Consider the following 16,183-nt stretch of genomic DNA (forward strand, 5'->3'; position numbering starts at 1 on the left):
AGCAGGGCCTGCTGCAGGGACCTCCCTCAACCCTAATAGTTGCCCAGTTGGCTTCAGTGCTCGCCGCTGGGGCCGTGGAGCCGCTGTTGCCGGGACAGTCAAGCATGTCTGACAGGGAGGGAGGTGCCTTCAGGGAGCCCGGTGGGGGGAGTCCCCAGCAATGGGTTGTTCCCTGAAGCCTTCCCCGAGGAGGTGGCATCGGCGCTGAGGCCCAGCCCGGGGCAAAGGGGTGGGCGCAGAAGGGGTTTGCGTGCCGCGCATGACTCAGTTTCCCGGCTGCTGCCCCGCGGGACGAACAGCTGCAGCCCGGGGCGGGGCGGGGGCGCCGGCACTGGAGCCAAGCGCCCCGCGCAGTTCTTGCCCGGGCACGTCCGCGTGCGGGTCGCGCGCGTGTCCTGACCGCGAGTGGCTGGGCTGGTAGCGGCGGCGTGTGCGGCGGGGGCGGGCGGCTCCGTGACGCGGCGCCGAGCGGAGTGGGCGGAGCCGGAGGGCAGGGGCGGAGCGGAGTAGTCCGCAGAGAAGCCCCTCCCGGCCGCGGCCGCCGACCCCGGCCCCCGGCCCCGGCCCCCGGCCCGGCCTGGCTCTATGGACAGGAGCTCGCTGCTGCAGCTTATCCAGGAGCAGGTGCGTGGAGAGGTGGGGGGCGCCGGCACCGCCCCCGTTGCCGGCCCCCCGCCCTTGGGTGGGCCGGGGGGACGGAGCTCTGAGACCCTCAGCGCAGCCCCTTCCCTGCACGACCTTGGTCCCCTGCACGAGACCGAGCCAGACTAGGGCGCTTGGGGAGGGGCAAAAGGGTTGGTGATTGCCCTCAGACCTTGGCCCTACCCTTCCAGGATGGGCAAGGCAGAAATGAGGTGGGGAGACGGCTGGAGAGCTAGCGGAGCTAGAGGCCGGGGACCTAGGTACCGGTTCCTACAGCTAGCTCCTGGGACCATGTGGGCACAGGGGCCTGGACCCAGGGTGCTCGGAGCCTGCCTCTCCCGCCTGACGTGGCTCAGCCCTGTGGTCCTGGGGCCCGGCCCACCCTCAGACCTTGGCCGCTGGCCCCCCCGACCCCAGCAGCTGGACCCTGAGAACACCGGCTTCATCGGTGCGGACACCTTCGCTGGCCTGGTGCACCGCCATGAGCTGCCCCTGGACCCGGCCAAACTGGACATGCTGGTGGCCCTGGCCCAGAGCAACGAGCGGGGCCAGGTCTGCTACCAGGAGCTGGTGGACCTGGTCAGTGCCACAGTGGGTGGGCAGCTGGGGTATGGGCGCAGTGCCCTGGCTGGAGTGGGTTGGGCAGGCGGCCCCTCCTCCCTGCCTTTCCCATTGGGGAGGGCTATAGCCATGGGGCAGGGCTTCAGACCCTGTGACAAGCTGGGTGGACCACTCAGGAGGGACGGCCACGGGGGGAGTATGGTGGCCTATGCCTAGGCCCCGCCCCCCAGATCAGCAGCAAGCGCTCAAGCAGCTTCAAGCGGGCCATCGCCAATGGACAGCGGGCACTGCCCCAGGACGGGCTGCTGGACGAGCCAGGACTGGGTGTCTACAAGCGGTTCGTGCGCTACGTGGCCTACGAGATCCTGCCCCGAGAGGTGGACCGCCACTGGTACTTCTACCGGCACCGCAGCTGCCCACCCCCTGTGTTTATGGCTTCGGTCACCCTCGCCCAGGTGGGCCTGCCCGTCCACCACCCACCACCCCGGGAGCCTCCCTTATCCTTGGTCTTGCCTGGCCCCAACACTTGTCCCTCCCAGATCATCGTGTTCCTGTGCTACGGGGCCCGTCTCAACAAGTGGGTGCTGCAGACCTACCACCCTGAGTACATGAAAAGCCCCCTCGTATACCACCCCGGCCACCGTGCTCGGGCTTGGCGCTTTCTCACCTACATGTTCATGCACGTTGGGTGAGTGGGCCCACCTCTGGCACCCCTCGGATCGGATCGGGAGGGCTCAGCCTCTCGAGGTGGGGGCAGGGGGCTGGTAGCCCCCTGGCGGACCCCACCCTTCACACCTATTTGCCCCATACGGCCAGGCTGGAGCAGCTGGGGTTCAACGCACTCCTGCAGCTGATGATCGGGGTGCCCCTGGAGATGGTGCATGGCCTGCTCCGCATCAGCCTGCTCTACCTGGCTGGTGTGCTGGCAGGTGAGGCAGGTGTGTGCGCCCTGGCCACCTCACTGGTGGGCCTCACCCTCACGGCTCTCCCCTTGCTCACACAGGCTCCCTGACCGTCTCCATTACTGACATGCGGGCCCCTGTGGTGGGGGGCTCCGGCGGGGTCTACGCCCTGTGCTCTGCACACCTGGCCAATGTCGTCATGGTAACGGGGCAGCCCCTGCGGCGGGGTGCGGGGAGGGGCCCATAAGGCCTCCCTCACAGCCTTTTTTATTCACACCCCATCAGAACTGGGCTGGGATGAGATGTCCCTACAAGCTGCTGAGGATGGTGCTGGCCCTGGTGTGCAGTAAGTAGGGAGCCAGGGTGGAGGGGCCTCAGCCTACGGCTAGGGTGCCTCTCACCTGTTGCCTCCCTCTGTAGTGAGCTCCGAGGTGGGCCGGGCCGTGTGGCTGCGCTTCTCCCCGCCACTGCCTGCCTCGGGCCCACAGCCCAGCTTCATGGCACACCTGGCGGGCGCGGTGGTGGGTGTCAGCATGGGCCTGACTATCCTGCGCAGCTATGAGGAACGCCTGCGAGACCAGTGTGGCTGGTGGGTGGTGCTGCTTGCCTATGGCACCTTCCTGCTCTTCGCCATCTTCTGGAACATCTTTGCCTACGACCTGCTGGGTGCCCACATTCCCCCGCCACCCTGACAAGAGTTCCCAGGGCCACACCAGCCAGGGCGCAGCATCCGTGGGCCAGCCACTAGGGAGGCCTGCATGTTCGTCCTCTGTGAATGTATGTCTTGAGGCTGCTTCTTCCTGGTGGGTGCAGGTGGCCCCTGTGGCCCACTGACTCCAGGCCAAGCCTTACACCAGCCCTGGCCGCCCCCTCCCAGGCCTGGAGGAATAGGACTGATGGACTGGGCTGAGTGGTGGAGGTCCCCAAGGGTGGCCCCAGAGGAGACCCTGCCCTGGCCTCTCCCATGAGACTTGCAGTCTGAGCCTTTTTGGAGAATGAATAAATATTTTACACAGCACCAGGTGGCTGTACTGGGCACTGCGGGCTGGGCTGGTCTCCCCCCAACTCACTGATCAAACTGTGAGGGCCCTTCCCTCCACACAAGCAGCAGCCTGGGCTTCCCCCTTGCTTTTCTGCACCCAGCATGAGGTGTCTCTGTATGGGAGATGGGAGCCCCTGGGGAGGGTCATGGGCCTCATAGTCAGGTTTGAGTTCAGCAAGCATTTATTGAGCTCCTACAGCAGCCAGCCCCCTGTCCAAAGACTTGTACCCTGAGATCACAGGGTAGGTGTGCAAGCCCTGGGCCACAGCCAAGGGTCCTGTGCTTCTTGGCTGGCCTGGTGTCCTCAGGGGTGGCCAGGCTGGGACCGAGGTCAGGCAACAGGTCAGGGCACAGCTTCTGCCCTACAGCCCAGATCCACAGTGCTGTCTCCACACGGTGAGGAGTCCACAGCCTGAGGCACTGCCTGGGGTGGGGCAGAGGGAGTCTGGGGCTCAGGGGCACCAGTCACCCTACCCTGCTGGATAACTCTGCACATCACCCTGACCAGAGTCCTGGATGCCCTCTCTGGCCGCCAACAGATCGCACCTTGGCTCAGGGCTGTGGCACGCTCCTGCACCCGGCCCAGGTAGAGCAGGTAGTGCTTCAGGGTGTACTGCAGGGCTGGCAGACCGGGCACTGCGGCCACTGCCTTTTCAGACATGGAGGCTGCTACCTCGAGAGCTCTGGCAGCCAGGACTGCCGCGGGAAGTAAATGGACAGCACTCAGCCCCACCTCGACGTGGGGCTGCCATTCCCAACAACTCTCGGTGTCACGTATCTGGCCATCTAGCCATTTCACAGATAAGGCCACTAACACGCCAGGTCCCGCCCACGACCTCGCCGGGGGGACGCCCAGCTCTCCCTACTAACGCGAGGTGATAGCCGGGCCCACACCCCGGAGGGCGCACAATTCCGTGACCGCTGCGTTCACGTCTGGCAGGAGACGGAAGGCGGCGGCCGAGCGCTGCACCACCAGCTCCGGGGAGTTGGCGGTCAAGAGCTGCTGCAGGCGCGGCCGAAAGCGGCCCCCCGGTGGTCAGGTCGGGTCTGGGGTCACGGCTGGTGGATCTCGCTAGGGGCCCCGCCCCCAGGCGCGAGGGCCCGCCCCCAGGGTGAAGCCACGCCCACGGCGCTACGTCCCGCCCCGGAAGGCTCCGTCCCCCACGTGGGAAGCTCCTCACCGCCAGTTTCCGCGCCAGCAACTGCTCCAGCTCGTCGCGTGTCACGTGCTTCTCCGCGCGGGCCCCGATGGCCGCGGGCAGCTCCTCTCGACACCTGGGGAAGGGCGGTGACGGGGAATCCGAGCCACGGGGGTCGGCCCGCCCGATGTCCCCACCGTCCTACCATCGCTCCAGGGTTTCCAGCCGCCCCTGGGGGCTCGCGCGCGCCCGCAGCACTTCCCCGTGGCACCCCAGGACGGCGGCCCAGCTGCTCGAGTCCTCACAGCCCGAGCCCGCGGGCAGCCGCCATCCCCACGCGCCTGGGCGGAGCCTCGGGGGCGGGGCGTCGGAGCGCCCGAGCGGGCTCCTGCCCCGACGACCTCGGCACTTCTCAGGCCCCAGACGCTGCGCGTCGCGTCGCCGCGAGCGCATGCTCCCCCGCCTGCCCCGCCCCCTCCCCCTCCTCCGCCTCGCGTCTGGTGTACGCGCGGCCCCGCCCGCTCGCAGGCCATCCTTCCCGCTGGCCCCGCCCACCTGCGCGGCCGGAAGTTCCGGTGGCGGAGCGCTGGACCGGGCCCGAGCGGATCGCGGGCTCGGGCTGAGGGCGTAGGGCGGGCCCGGCGCGGAGCCTGGGAGCGGAGCCCAGGCCGTGCCGCGCGGCGCCATGAAGGGCAAGGAGGAGAAGGAGGGCGGCGCGCGGCTGAGCGCCGGCGGCGGCAGCCCGGAAAAGAGCCCGAGCGCGCAGGAGCTCAAGGAGCAGGGCAACCGGCTCTTCGTGGGCCGCAAGTACCCGGAGGCGGCGGCCTGCTATGGCCGCGCCATCGTGAGTGCGCCTGCACCGCGGGAGGGGGCCGGCGTCCGAGCCAGGGGAGGGGCCGGGCTGCGGCTTCGCCTCCGCGTCCTCCCCGGAGCCCCTGTCTGGCCGCCCCCGCCCAACTTTCGGAGGCGGGTGGTGCTTGGGCTCTGAGAACTCAGTGATGATGTCGTTCCAAAGGGGCCAAGGCCACGGCTCCCGAGCCAGTGCTGGTTGCCAGAGAACTGTGGCGGGTGGGAGATTCCGAGTGCTTGAGGCCCACTCGGCTGGGGGCCAGGGACCCTTGCCCTTTGAGGAGTCCAAGCCCAAAGCTGGTGATTTCCACAGATCTGGAAAAGCTACCTTCACAAGACTCACTGGAGTCCAGAGGGTGGGCTCAGGTAGGCTCCACCCTCCCTCAGAACCCAGAGGCTTGGAAGCGGAGAAACCTGTAGTGTCTTGATTCCAGCTATGGGCTTCAAGCTGGGACAGAGGGGGTAGGCTGAGCTCACTCCCTCACGCTGGCTGGTCTGCCCTTGTTCTCCAGACCCGGAATCCCTTGGTGGCGGTGTATTACACCAACCGGGCATTGTGCTACCTGAAGATGCAGCAGCATGAGCAAGCTCTGGCTGACTGCCGGCGCGCCCTGGAGCTGGACGGGCAGTCTGTGAAGGCACACTTCTTCCTGGGGCAATGCCAGTTGGAGATGGAGAGCTATGATGAGGCTATTGCCAACCTGCAGCGAGGTGGGCTTACAGGCTGGCTGGTGCCAGGGTGCCTGGGACCAGGCGGGTGGACTGGCTGGAGGTTTATCCAAATCTATTCCTCCAGCCTACAACCTGGCCAAGGAGCAGCGGCTCAACTTTGGGGACGACATCCCCAGTGCTCTGCGCATCGCGAAGAAGAAGCGCTGGAACAGCATTGAGGAGCGGCGCATCCACCAGGAGAACGAGCTGCACTCTTACCTCACACAGCTCATTGTGGCCGAGCGTGAGAGGTGGGCTGTGATGATGACAGGCGCCCCCCGGAAGTCACCACTTTTAGGTTAACTCTGAGTCGTGAACACAACCATTTATTGAAGGTCAACTCTGGCACGCAGGAGATGGAGGGGAATGAGGCCTGAATGAGCCTAAGATTGGAGTAGAGTCTGACCTCCTGGCCAGACCCATCTCTGATCAGCTTTTGGTCAACCTCCAGGGAGCTGGAAGAGTGTCAGCGGAACCATGAGGGTGATGAGGACGATGGCCACCTCCGGGCCCAACAGGCCTGCATTGAGGCCAAGCATGTGAGGGTGCCCCAGCCCAAGTGTGGGTCCTGTGTGTATTTGCATGCGTGTGATGGACGTGAGGTGCCCCTGGCTCCTGCTGGGTCTGTGAGTTTCGGTGCCTGGGGAAGGGAGATGGGGTGTCAGGCCCACATATATATAGCTGCTTGGTTCTTTGCAGGACAAGTACTTGGCAGACATGGATGAACTCTTCTCCCAGGTAGACGAGAAGAGAAAGGTGAGCTGCCCGTCTTCTGGGGTCTGTGGGTAGCAGGAGTTGGAGCAGTGCCCCTTCCCAGCCCCTAACCTGACCCTGTGCTGCAGAAGCGAGATATACCCGACTACCTGTGTGGCAAGATCAGCTTTGAGCTGATGCGGGAGCCCTGCATCACACCCAGTGGTATCACCTATGACCGCAAGGACATTGAGGAGCACCTGCAGGTGAGGGCCCATGGGAGTTGGGAGCAGGACCCACACCCACTGAGCCCCTCCTAATTCTGATTCTGTTGTCACTGCAGCGTGTGGGCCATTTCGACCCTGTGACTCGGAGCCCCCTGACCCAGGAACAACTCATCCCCAACCTGGCCATGAAAGAGGTCATTGACGCGTTCATCTCCGAGAATGGCTGGGTGGAGGACTACTGAGGCAGGGCGAGTGTGTGAGCCACTCACCTGCCTTGCCCGGTACCCTGGCCCAGGAGGGCCTTGGGCAGTAGTCTCTAGCCGCTGTACATAGTTTGTGTCCCTAGATCCCTGTCTTGGTGTCCCCAAGCCCACCCCCATCAGTTCTGCTGGGTCATGAGCCTCCCCCATCCCTCTCTGGGCCAGAAACAGCGGGTGAGAGTGGGCTGGGCTGAGGCTGCCGCTGCCACCTCTGTCCCTGTAATAAAATCTGTGAGCACTATAGGGGCATGTGCTGGTGTGCGACGGGCTCCCCAGCCACCCCCTTTGGCTAGCTGAGAAAGGTAGAGATGAAGACGCTGGTCTCGAGGTTGAGTGTGGCGTGCCACCATCGGTCAGGGAAATACAGCACCTGGGAGTGGGGGGGGGGACACAGGGATTGGTTGGGGCCCCTTGACCCAGCCCAGCCTGGCCCCTGTCTGCCAGCCACTGACCTCACCAGCGTGGATGGTGCATTCCAGGGGCCGTGCAGATAGTGCCAGGGCCGGGTATGTGTCCCGGAGCCAGGCCAGTGTGGTCTTGTTGGGGTGGAATTCAGGTGTCTTCGCAGGAGGGTACAGGAACCAGCGCTGAGGGTGGGAGCAGCAAGGTCACTCTTTGTGCTGTGGTCAGTGAACCCAAAGTCTCAGCCCCACCCTTTGCTGACCTTTCGGCCATAGATCACCTCTGAGAACCCGGGCCCGTGCCAGTGGAAGGGCACCCCAGAGCCGGCACCTGTGTGGTGAGTTACGAGCAGCTGGTTACCAAGCCTAATCCTCCCCCACCCAGTTCCCAAGTCCCCTGGTCCTGCAGGGCACTCACCTGCAATTCCAAAGCTATAAGCAGGAATGGTACCTAGCAGGTTGAATGGAGGTGGAGAGTAGTGCCGAAAAAGTGATGCCCATTCCGTGAAGTTATTGTCCCCAAAGAAGTACAGGGTGTCTGACAGTAAAACACACAAGAGGATGCAGGGATCTTGGCACCTGGGTACTAAGTCACCCCACCCCACCCCATGGCCACCTGTCTGGCTCACCATTGCCCATGGAGAAGGGGTCCTGGGGGTGCAGCATCTGCTCCACATACTCCTGAAAGGGCAGGTCCACTGCAGTTTGAAAGGGGTTGGTCAGGACTGGTTGGTGCTGCCTTCAAGATGCTGGCAAGCAGGCTGGGCTGCAGGAAGAGGCAGCTCACCTTTCTGGTAGGAGTAGGTGTTGGCAGTGCTCAACCGGACCACGCTGTCCCCAAACAAGGCCAGCAGCCTTTGACGGGAGCACAGGTCCCGGAACCTCTGTGGGGGCGGGGAAAATACTCAGGGGCCAAGCTCAGCACGGGCGAGTGGTGGTCGCGAGGAGCGTGAGCACTCACCGAGTTGTCTGTGAGCCCCTGCAGAATGACAGGTCTGGAAAAGGCGTAGCTAGAAGAAAAGGAGGAATCATGGCCTCAGTCTGATCCGCGCCCATCGTCCGCCCCCGCCCACACGCGCTCGCACGAGCTCAAGGGGAAGCGGCCTAAGGAGGCCCGGGAGGACGGGCCGGCGACCAGTGCGCGGCCTCAGCGGTGCAGGGTGACGGAGCCCCAGAGTTTTCAGGCGTGGGAGGTGTGGCCATACAAGAGACGCACTTACTGCTGCACGAACTCGGCGTAGCTGAGATTGGCCCGGCGCTCTACGGTGCAGCATTCCTCCTCCGCCACGGCCGCCGGCGCCCCCGGCCCGGGCCGCCACCTGCCGACACAGCTGGTCAGTGCCCGTGGCCGCCCCGCCGCCCGCCGCGCTCCGCCCTGCCGCCCGGCGCCGCTCACCACCCTCCGTCGCCTGCCTCCCGGAGGCTCCGGGCCGGAACCACCAGCGCCCAGAGCGCGAGCAACAGGAGTAGCCGCACCCCCAACGCCATAGCCCGCCGCCGCGAGGCATGCCGGGAGCTCCGTCGTCGTGGCAACAGGCCGGCTCCCGGAAGCGGCTTCCTCTGGCCCGTCCGGGAAGAGGGGGCACTTCCGGAAGGGCGGGACGAAGGTCGCACCAAGAGCTGCTATTGGCTACTGCCAGCTCCCGTGGACACACTGCCACCCGCCCACCAGAGTCGCCCGCGCGGGGACTGGACCGTAAGCCACGCGAACCGGGTGACAGGCAGCCTCAGATACGTCTCCCGCTTCCTTTATTTGCTTCACAAGCCCCGCACACCCATCCAGGTCCGGCAGGCGCGTCAGGAGTACTCGCACAGGTGGCCACATCCGGCGGGGCAGTGGGAGCTGCCCTCCAGCCACTTCATGATGTGCTGCAGATGTCCGCCGTGACTGCAGCCCTGGCACCACACGAACAGACCCTTGACCACGTGGTGGCAGACGGCGCACATGCTGGCGCAGTGGTGGCAACCTGTCGCAGACCCAGCCCCGGCTGCTCATGGGCCGCTTGCAGTGACTGCAGTTGACGTGCAGGGTGGTGGAGGCCTGGTTGAGGCAGCTGATGGCACGGCTGGTGCTGAGCTTGACCACCTGGTTGGACACATTCCAGAGGCAGAAACGCTGCAGCAGGTCGATGTAGGACGTGTACCAGTGCTCCTGGTGGTGCAGGGAGGGGAGGAAGGAGGTAAGAGACCAGGGTTTCGGGCACACTGAGGAGCTTCCCCAAGTGTGCTGGGCACAGACAGAGGGGCGTGTGCAGGCGGGGGCGTGCAGGGGTAGTCCTGGGGGTGGCAGCTGCTCCAGGGAGACCCCCCAGACCCTGTCACCCACCTGGGTCTGCTCGTCGATGTCTTTGCGCACGCGTTCACCCAGCACAATGAGCACGGACACGGCCATCTGCACATCGCCCTGCTCCGCATAGAAGCGCAGCATGTCACACACCAGGGCACTGAAGAAGTCAGGTGGCAGGCGGCTGTCGTACAGTGCGTGTGAGACGGAGATGAGTGAGAAGGAAGAGTCCACAGGCACCAGGGAGGCTGCATCTGCCTCACTGCCACTCACATGGGGCGAGTCGGCCTTGTCTTGCAGGTGCTCAGGCCCGGGTGGGGTGTCCACAATCTCGTGGCGCAGTGGGAAGGCTTCCTGGGGCAGCACGTACTCGGGCTCCTCAGCTGCAATGCAGGGGGGGGGCGGTAGGCAGGGTATGAGCCTCTGGCCCCGCCTCCTGGCCCCACCCCTCCCCAAGTCCCCACTTACAGTGAGCGTGTTCCGGGTCTAGCAGGTACAGCTCGTCATCCTCACCTTCCACATCGCCCAGCAGGTAATCGGCAGGCACGTCGCTGCCTTCGGTCTCCTCGTTATCTGCCCGAGGGAGGGAGAGCATTGCAGGGCCAGCTCACTCTGGGAGGCCCCAGTCTCACTCCCGTGAATGCCCTGCGTCTGCTCCCAGCCTACCTTCGTTGGTGATAAGCGTAGCTGAGGAGTCCAGCAGCACTGTGTCACTCCGTGCGTCACCCTTGCTGCGGTCCAGCCGAGTCTCACTGCCCAGCCCTGGGGCCATATCCTTTAGATTGAAACTGGAAGCAGGGAAAGCCGATGGATAGGTGGGCCCCAACAATCCCACCCTCTGGGGAAAGCCACCCCCAGGTATCTACCTGTTCATGAGTGGCAGGCCACAGGAGCTGCCCTTGCCCACACTGTGGTTGAGGTTGGTGGTGGACACCAGGCCAGGACTACAGTAGATGATCCGTAGCATGGTCCATGTCTGCGCCACCTAGGGGTGGGCACTGGTCACTCACGGGGGTCCTGGGTCCCTGGCGCCCCGTGCAGGCCCCCCTCTGCCTGGATGGAACCACAAACCCTCAGCTTTCAGCTGCCCCAGGGACCCAATGTTCTGGCCTGCCCCAGGTGGGAAACCGACGCCCATGGAAAGACAAAAACCCCAGCCTCGATCCTGTAGAGGCACAGAAAGAAAAGTGGAAATGAGCCTGGAGTCCCCAGGAGGTGATAAGCGAGGCAGTGTGGGCCTTCTGTGTAGGGCTGGACACCTCGGGAAGTCTAAAAAGCAAAGATAAGCCAGAAGAGGGGGCTCCAGCCCCACAGCACCCCAGACCTGCATCCCAGGAATGGCACTGGCATCTGGCCCACTTGGGGCTCTGGACACCCTTAGTTACTGGGGCAAGAGCCAGTGGTGACCTCAACCAGAACTGAGCACTGAACTCAGGGCAGGGTCTGGGCACAGCAGTCAGAGGAGCTCTCTGACCCTGCACCACGGTCATGGCCCTCAGCCCAGCCCTATGTACCTGGTTGCGGCCAAGCTCCCGAGCCACTTTCGCATTGTGGTCACAAAGCTCGGCCAGTGGCCGGCCAGCCAGGGCATAACGCTCAGCCGTGTCCACGAACCAGCTCATGCTACTGCTGCCAGGCTCCATCTCAAAGACACTGAGGGCACTGGAGGCGAGGCCTGAGAAGGGCTCGGCAGGGTCTAACTTGCGCTTGAAGAAAATTGGGTGGCGCCGATCCCCAGTGTAGGGCTTGCGCCCCGACTCAGTGGCCACTAGGCTCTCCTTGGCTGCGAAGGCCAGATCCCCAAAGAGACCATAGCAGAGGCCCTCAGGGTTGGCGCGCTCAACAGGCTGGCTGGCATCACGGAATAGGTGCTGGCATAGGGTGCTGTCCTTGGAGCCGGAGAGCAGGAAGGAGGGATCGTGCGGGTGGCGCCAGGCAATGCCTGTTGTGACATCGCGGTGCTCCTCAAACATGGCAGCTGGCACAAAAGGCCGGCGCACGTCCCAGACGTAGATGTTGTGGTCCACCATCATGGAGCACGTAGCTAGGTGGTGGCGGCACTCAGGCCGCCACTTGACTCTGGCCACGGATGCAATGGTTTGCACGCAGTGCACTTCCTTAGCGCGGTGTGTGGTCATGTCCCCAGACCTTTACCATCTTGTCACGCCCACCTGTGGCCAACCAGCCCCTGTGGAAGGCCCGTGAGGTCCTCAGTGACCTCTTTTGGGGTGGGAGGGCTCCCCACTCTGTCTCACAGGTCTTGAGGCAGTGAGAGAGCCCTTCCATAAGCCCCACCCATCTTGCCCCATTGCCCCGGCCCCCACCCCACCCCACACCTGTCCTCGGGGTGCCAGTCGCAGCAGAAGACAGGCCCATTGTGGGCCGTGAACATTCTCTCACAGCGGTCGGGCCGCCGAATGTCCCAGAGCTGCACGTTGCCGTTCTCAAAGGTGGAGGCGAATGTGAAGTAGTCCCGGATGCTGAACTGGACGTCACGCACACTCTCAGACTGGCCTGTGGGCAGGACGTCAGTAGAGGGACAGTTGGGGGGCGGGTGGGTGGGTAGCCTCCAGGGACTCCAGGAGGGAGAGCAACCAAGGGGTATCCCTTGGATGGTGTCACATGCCTGCCCATGGCACAGGCCAGGAGGCCTAGAGGGTGGAGTAGATACTGCCAAGGCCTGCCCAGGGTGGACAAGGGTGAGGAGAGGCCTGGCAGAGCAGACACAATAGCCTGGGCTGGTGAGAGGGACACAGGCATTGGGTGGTTTTTGACACAGGCTCCTGGACCTCGATTTTCCCTGGATTCTGCAAGTGACATCAGTCCTTGGGCGAAGCTGTGGTCGGCTTCAGGACCAGGTATCAGAGCACTGAATGAACAGGGGCCTCCATGGGCTGAATACAATCCTTCGGGGGCCTGAGGCCCACGGAGGCATGGATGGGATGCCCCAGGATCTGCCCAGTCCCTACACCTTGAGCTGGAGCCGCCAGGTCAGCCCCAGAGCACTGGACACCTTGAGGGTACATGTCCACCCCTGTGGACCACCACACCAGGAGCCTCTGAGTGCAGTGTCTAGCTTTTCCCCAGCACAGGTAGCTCAAGGTCTGTCTTAAGAGGCCCTCAGATTCTCTCTGGGCTCTGCCCTGTGCTTCACTTGGTCTCATCGAGGTGAAAAGGGAGAGCTGGCTCAAGGGGGGTTGTCAGGGAGCTGGGCCTGCTGGGAAGAGAACTGCGGGGGGACCAGGCAGTGCACCACTCCCCACTGCTTCCCTGGGCTGAGGACCCTGGAGGTAGACTTTGTGCAATGAGGTAGCCTGGAGCTCTGAGGCAAGGAAAGAGGAGACAGCAAAACAAACCCTCTGCTCAGCTGCCCAGGTGGGCTGTGGATCTGCTCAGGCCCTGCTCTCTCCCTGATCCCACACTCAGCCTTGACTCCTGCTGACTCCATAAGTGCATCAGAGCTGTGACCACACTCCAGGTACCCCTCACACTTCCACCAGGCCTACCCCTGCCCTGCCCCTCTCCTGCTCACCTCCACCCACTCTTCCAGTGCCAGCTCGGCTGGCTTCTCCTCCAGGAAGCCCTCTGAGAGCACATCTGAGGGCCTTTGATGCACACAGCATTTCTCAACCCGCCTAGACAGGCCAGCCACCTGCAGAGATGCACACCTGCCCGACCCGCCTCCAAGGGCCTCACCCGAGAAGGTGCTGACAGAGTCCTTCCTGCGAAGGTCAAAACACTTCATGAAGCCATCCTGGGAGCCACTGAGCAGCACGTGGGCCTCAGTGGGGTGGAAGCAGACTTTGTTCACCGTGCGTTTGTGCTCTGTAAACAGCTGGTCCTGCTTGTTGCGGGATGGCCGGCCCAGGTTCCAGGTGACCACGACTCCATTGGTCGCCGCCGTGGCAAGCAGGTTCTCGTCCATCTGGTGCCAAACAACATCTGCACAGCTCAGGTTGAGCGAGGGCTTGCGGCCCACACGAAGGTTCAGCTTCTCCACAAACTGCTCCTCCTCAATGGCATAGATCTTGAAGATGCTGCGGCCTGCCACGACCACCTGGGCCGCGTCACGGCACACACTGATGGCGTTGGCTGGTGCATCCAGGTGGCAGTGCATGGTGCGGCCCGTTAGCGTGCTGCCACCCAGGGCTGTAGTCACGCGGGACATCTTCTCCATGGCTGCACGGGTGGTGGGGATAGGTCAATGAAGTTGGCAGGGCTGGTCAGCCTGGGGGTAGGGACCTGGCAGTTCAGAGCCTTTATCCTGGGTGGTTCCTCCAAAACTGCTTCGTCCAGGGTAGTCCACCATTAGTCAGTCAGTCTGACAGGCAAATTCCATCACCCTGGCTGAGCAGTCAGACGGCGCCATAGCTGCCCTGAGGCCAGTGAGTCCCATGTCTGACTTCTGGGGAAGACCCTACCTGGTCAATCCCAGGCCAGGCCACCTCTCCAACCCCCCAGCTGCCAGATTAGGATAGTCACTGGACGTTCGGTCAGTCAATCCCGCCCGGGGAAGCCAGGTGGTTCCCACCGTCCGCAAAGTCGGCCTCTGGAAGGCGGGCAGAAGGATAGAGGAGCCCGGAGAACACAGGCTATAAAGGCGCGAGGGACACAGAGGGACTTCAAGGACCGAGCTGTTTAAGGAGCCTGGGGGGTCTGGCGGGACCGGAGGCAGGAGAGGCTGGCGGCGCGGAGGTTGCGGAGGCAGCGGGAACAGAGCTAGCCGAACGGAGAAGTCTCTCCTTCCGAGAGCACCCGAACCATTTCCTAAAATTGCCGGGCCGGGGAGGAACCGCCGCGCCGGAAGCAGCCCGTCTCTTTCCTGCCCCCTCGCCGGACGTGGTCCTTTTCTTGCCAGCCCCTCGCCGGAGGTGGGTGACCGCACTACAAAAGTTCCGGATCCGGGAGCTACGCTGGTGGAGGCGGAGGGGTTGACCAGGACTAGGGGTAAAGGGGCTCCCCCGGTTCCGCCTCGAGTGGTGGTGGGGTTTTTTTTTATCGCTTTTTTTTTTTTTTTTTTTTTTTTTTTTGCGGTACGCGGGCCTCTCACTGTTGTGGCCTCTCCCTTTGCGGAGCACAGGCTCCGGACGCGCAGGCAGCGCCCATGGTTCACGGGCCCAGCCGCTCCGTGGCATGTGGGATCTTCCCGGACCGGGGCACGAACCCGTGTCCCCTGCATCGGCAGGCGGACTCTCAACCACTGCGCCACCAGGGAAGCCCCTATTGCAGTATTTTAATGCTAGTTCTCATCTCTGCCCCAAGGTCCATCAGCAAGTCCAGGCATCCCTAAACTAGTCCTGAATCCCTCCATCGTCTCCGCCTCCTTTCTCGCCCTCCCCGGGACCCCAAGAGCAGCCTTCTAACGGCTCTCCCTGGGTTCCTCGTTTCCCCTGATCTGAACCCCGCACAGCAGTCAGGTACCACTCTTTGGCCTTAGGTCCCCCATAAGTCCCCACCGCGCTGTGAGTAAATCCCAAGCTACCGGCCTCTTCCTCTCTCCGCGCACCTCCAGCCTCGGCGGCTTCTAGCCCTTCTTCCAGCTGGGCAAGCTCTTCCCTGCCTCGTGGCCATCGCACGTTTTTGCCCGCTGTCCTTTCCAGAAGGCTTCTCCTTCTTCAGAGTTCAGCTTACATGTCACGTTCTTGGAGGCCTTCCCTGGCCACCCCATCTAACGTGGCCTCTCCACTGTCACCTCCACAGCGCTTGTCACAACCCATTCCTTTGTATACTGGTTGTCATCTGTTGCACACGAGTGTGAACTCAACCAGGCAGAGATCACATCTGTCTCTGTCTCCAAGAGCTCGAGTGCCTGACCCGACCTGTTCACACAAGCGGCTCGGCTCAATCAGTGACTCTGTGAGCCTGCCTTTCTCTCCTGGGTATGAGCCCTGGTCTGTCCGTGCTGCACTGTGTGGTCTTTTAGGACAGCGGTCCCCAACCTTTTTGGTACCGGGCACCGGTTTCGTGGAAGACAATTTTTCCACGGACGTGGGGCGGTAATGTGAGCGATGGTTCAGGTGGTAATGCAATCGATGGGGAGTGGCAGAGGAAGCTTCGCTTGCTCGCCTGCCGCTCGCCTTCTGCTGTGCAGCCAGGGGTTGGGGGGGGGTGTTGTGGACCCGTTTTAGGATATCCCTGACCCATTCCTATCCTTAGTTACCCTGTGCCTGAAACAGGCCTCATTTTTGCCCTTCTGGAAGGATGGGCTAGATCCTAGATAATTTTGGAGGGAATGTTATGTGTAATGATTTTAGTGTCTCTCCCCCTCTGAAACAGTGAGAGGTTAGGGACCTTCTGTTGGTCACTGCTGGGTTTCCAGTCTGGCACAGTGTTACCAGCCTCTGCACGTTTGTTGAAAGAACCAGTAAGTCGGATGAGTTGAGAGGTGCACAAAAATTCAGACTTGGGCCACTCAGGACAGATACACCTTCCCCCCACCATGGCGTCATGACCTAAAACCAATTCAGACATG

At 63.2% G+C, this 16,183-nt stretch overlaps 5 protein-coding genes across 14 annotated transcripts; 2 read left to right on the forward strand and 3 right to left on the reverse strand.

Moving 5' to 3' along the window:
* Window positions 1–80: 80 nt before the first annotated feature.
* RHBDL1 (rhomboid like 1) lies at window positions 81–3,122 on the forward strand. 6 transcript variants are annotated; one of them, XM_032603787.1, is made up of 8 exons: window positions 81–624; window positions 1,060–1,221; window positions 1,434–1,658; window positions 1,743–1,891; window positions 2,020–2,132; window positions 2,207–2,307; window positions 2,391–2,451; window positions 2,662–3,122. In XM_032603787.1, the coding sequence occupies exons 1-8, from the start codon at window positions 586–588 to the stop codon at window positions 2,937–2,939; spliced, it is 1,128 nt and encodes a 375-aa protein (XP_032459678.1). In that variant the 5' UTR covers window positions 81–585; the 3' UTR covers window positions 2,940–3,122. The 6 variants fall into 6 exon arrangements, with proteins under 6 accessions (XP_032459678.1, XP_032459680.1, XP_032459679.1 ...); XM_032603789.1 differs by having other exon boundaries at window positions 1,063–1,221; window positions 2,526–2,797; XM_032603788.1 differs by having other exon boundaries at window positions 480–624; window positions 2,526–3,121.
* Window positions 3,123–3,317: 195 nt separating this feature from the next.
* LOC116740190 lies at window positions 3,318–4,864 on the reverse strand. The gene is given in 6 exon segments (XM_032605552.1): window positions 3,318–3,559; window positions 3,622–3,625; window positions 3,685–3,843; window positions 4,018–4,219; window positions 4,329–4,422; window positions 4,492–4,864. Coding segments are annotated over 6 exon segments (948 nt in total). The 5' UTR covers window positions 4,740–4,864; the 3' UTR covers window position 3,318.
* Window positions 4,850–7,267, forward strand: STUB1 (STIP1 homology and U-box containing protein 1). Its single transcript, XM_032605546.1, has 7 exons — window positions 4,850–5,130; window positions 5,648–5,846; window positions 5,932–6,097; window positions 6,298–6,385; window positions 6,546–6,602; window positions 6,689–6,805; window positions 6,883–7,267. The coding sequence occupies exons 1-7, from the start codon at window positions 4,972–4,974 to the stop codon at window positions 7,006–7,008; spliced, it is 912 nt and encodes a 303-aa protein (XP_032461437.1). The 5' UTR covers window positions 4,850–4,971; the 3' UTR covers window positions 7,009–7,267.
* On the reverse strand, window positions 6,151–8,978 carry JMJD8 (jumonji domain containing 8). 5 transcript variants are annotated; one of them, XM_032605547.1, is made up of 9 exons: window positions 8,824–8,978; window positions 8,648–8,746; window positions 8,389–8,437; window positions 8,215–8,311; window positions 8,057–8,125; window positions 7,846–7,965; window positions 7,691–7,758; window positions 7,479–7,613; window positions 6,151–7,396 (listed from the first exon to the last, which is right to left on the reverse strand). In XM_032605547.1, exons 1-9 carry the CDS (start codon window positions 8,913–8,915, stop codon window positions 7,316–7,318), a joined length of 810 nt encoding a protein of 269 aa, XP_032461438.1. In that variant the 5' UTR covers window positions 8,916–8,978; the 3' UTR covers window positions 6,151–7,315. The 5 variants fall into 5 exon arrangements, with proteins under 5 accessions (XP_032461438.1, XP_032461439.1, XP_032461440.1 ...); XM_032605548.1 differs by having other exon boundaries at window positions 7,709–7,758; window positions 8,824–8,967; XM_032605549.1 differs by having other exon boundaries at window positions 7,484–7,613; window positions 8,824–8,967.
* Window positions 8,979–9,102: 124 nt separating this feature from the next.
* WDR24 (WD repeat domain 24) lies at window positions 9,103–13,888 on the reverse strand. The gene is given in 10 exon segments (XM_032605545.1): window positions 9,103–9,392; window positions 9,394–9,579; window positions 9,754–10,094; window positions 10,180–10,284; window positions 10,378–10,499; window positions 10,578–10,696; window positions 11,226–11,852; window positions 11,854–11,899; window positions 12,048–12,225; window positions 13,408–13,888. Coding segments are annotated over 10 exon segments (2,373 nt in total). The 3' UTR covers window positions 9,103–9,224.
* Between the last annotated feature and the right edge of the window lie 2,295 nt (window positions 13,889–16,183).

This window comes from Phocoena sinus, chromosome 15 (assembly GCF_008692025.1).
Source record: "Phocoena sinus isolate mPhoSin1 chromosome 15, mPhoSin1.pri, whole genome shotgun sequence".
Lineage (NCBI taxonomy): Eukaryota > Metazoa > Chordata > Mammalia > Artiodactyla > Phocoenidae > Phocoena > Phocoena sinus.

Coding starts and splice junctions, on each gene's coding strand:
- RHBDL1 (XM_032603786.1), top strand. CDS start 835: ATGGGCAAGGCAGAAATGAGGTGGGGAGACGGCTGGAGAGCTAGCGGA. Junction 1,659..1,742: donor CTTCGGTCACCCTCGCCCAG/GTGGGCCTGCCC, acceptor TGTCCCTCCCAG/ATCATCGTGTTCCTGTGCTA. Junction 2,133..2,206: donor CCTGGCTGGTGTGCTGGCAG/GTGAGGCAGGTG, acceptor TTGCTCACACAG/GCTCCCTGACCGTCTCCATT.
- STUB1 (XM_032605546.1), top strand. CDS start 4,972: ATGAAGGGCAAGGAGGAGAAGGAGGGCGGCGCGCGGCTGAGCGCCGGC. Junction 5,847..5,931: donor TATTGCCAACCTGCAGCGAG/GTGGGCTTACAG, acceptor CTATTCCTCCAG/CCTACAACCTGGCCAAGGAG. Junction 6,603..6,688: donor AGGTAGACGAGAAGAGAAAG/GTGAGCTGCCCG, acceptor CCTGTGCTGCAG/AAGCGAGATATACCCGACTA.
- JMJD8 (XM_032605547.1), bottom strand. CDS start 8,915: ATGGCGTTGGGGGTGCGGCTACTCCTGTTGCTCGCGCTCTGGGCGCTG. Junction 8,747..8,823: donor GAGGCAGGCGACGGAGGGTG/GTGAGCGGCGCC, acceptor CTGTGTCGGCAG/GTGGCGGCCCGGGCCGGGGG. Junction 7,966..8,056: donor CCCCTTCTCCATGGGCAATG/GTGAGCCAGACA, acceptor TTTTACTGTCAG/ACACCCTGTACTTCTTTGGG.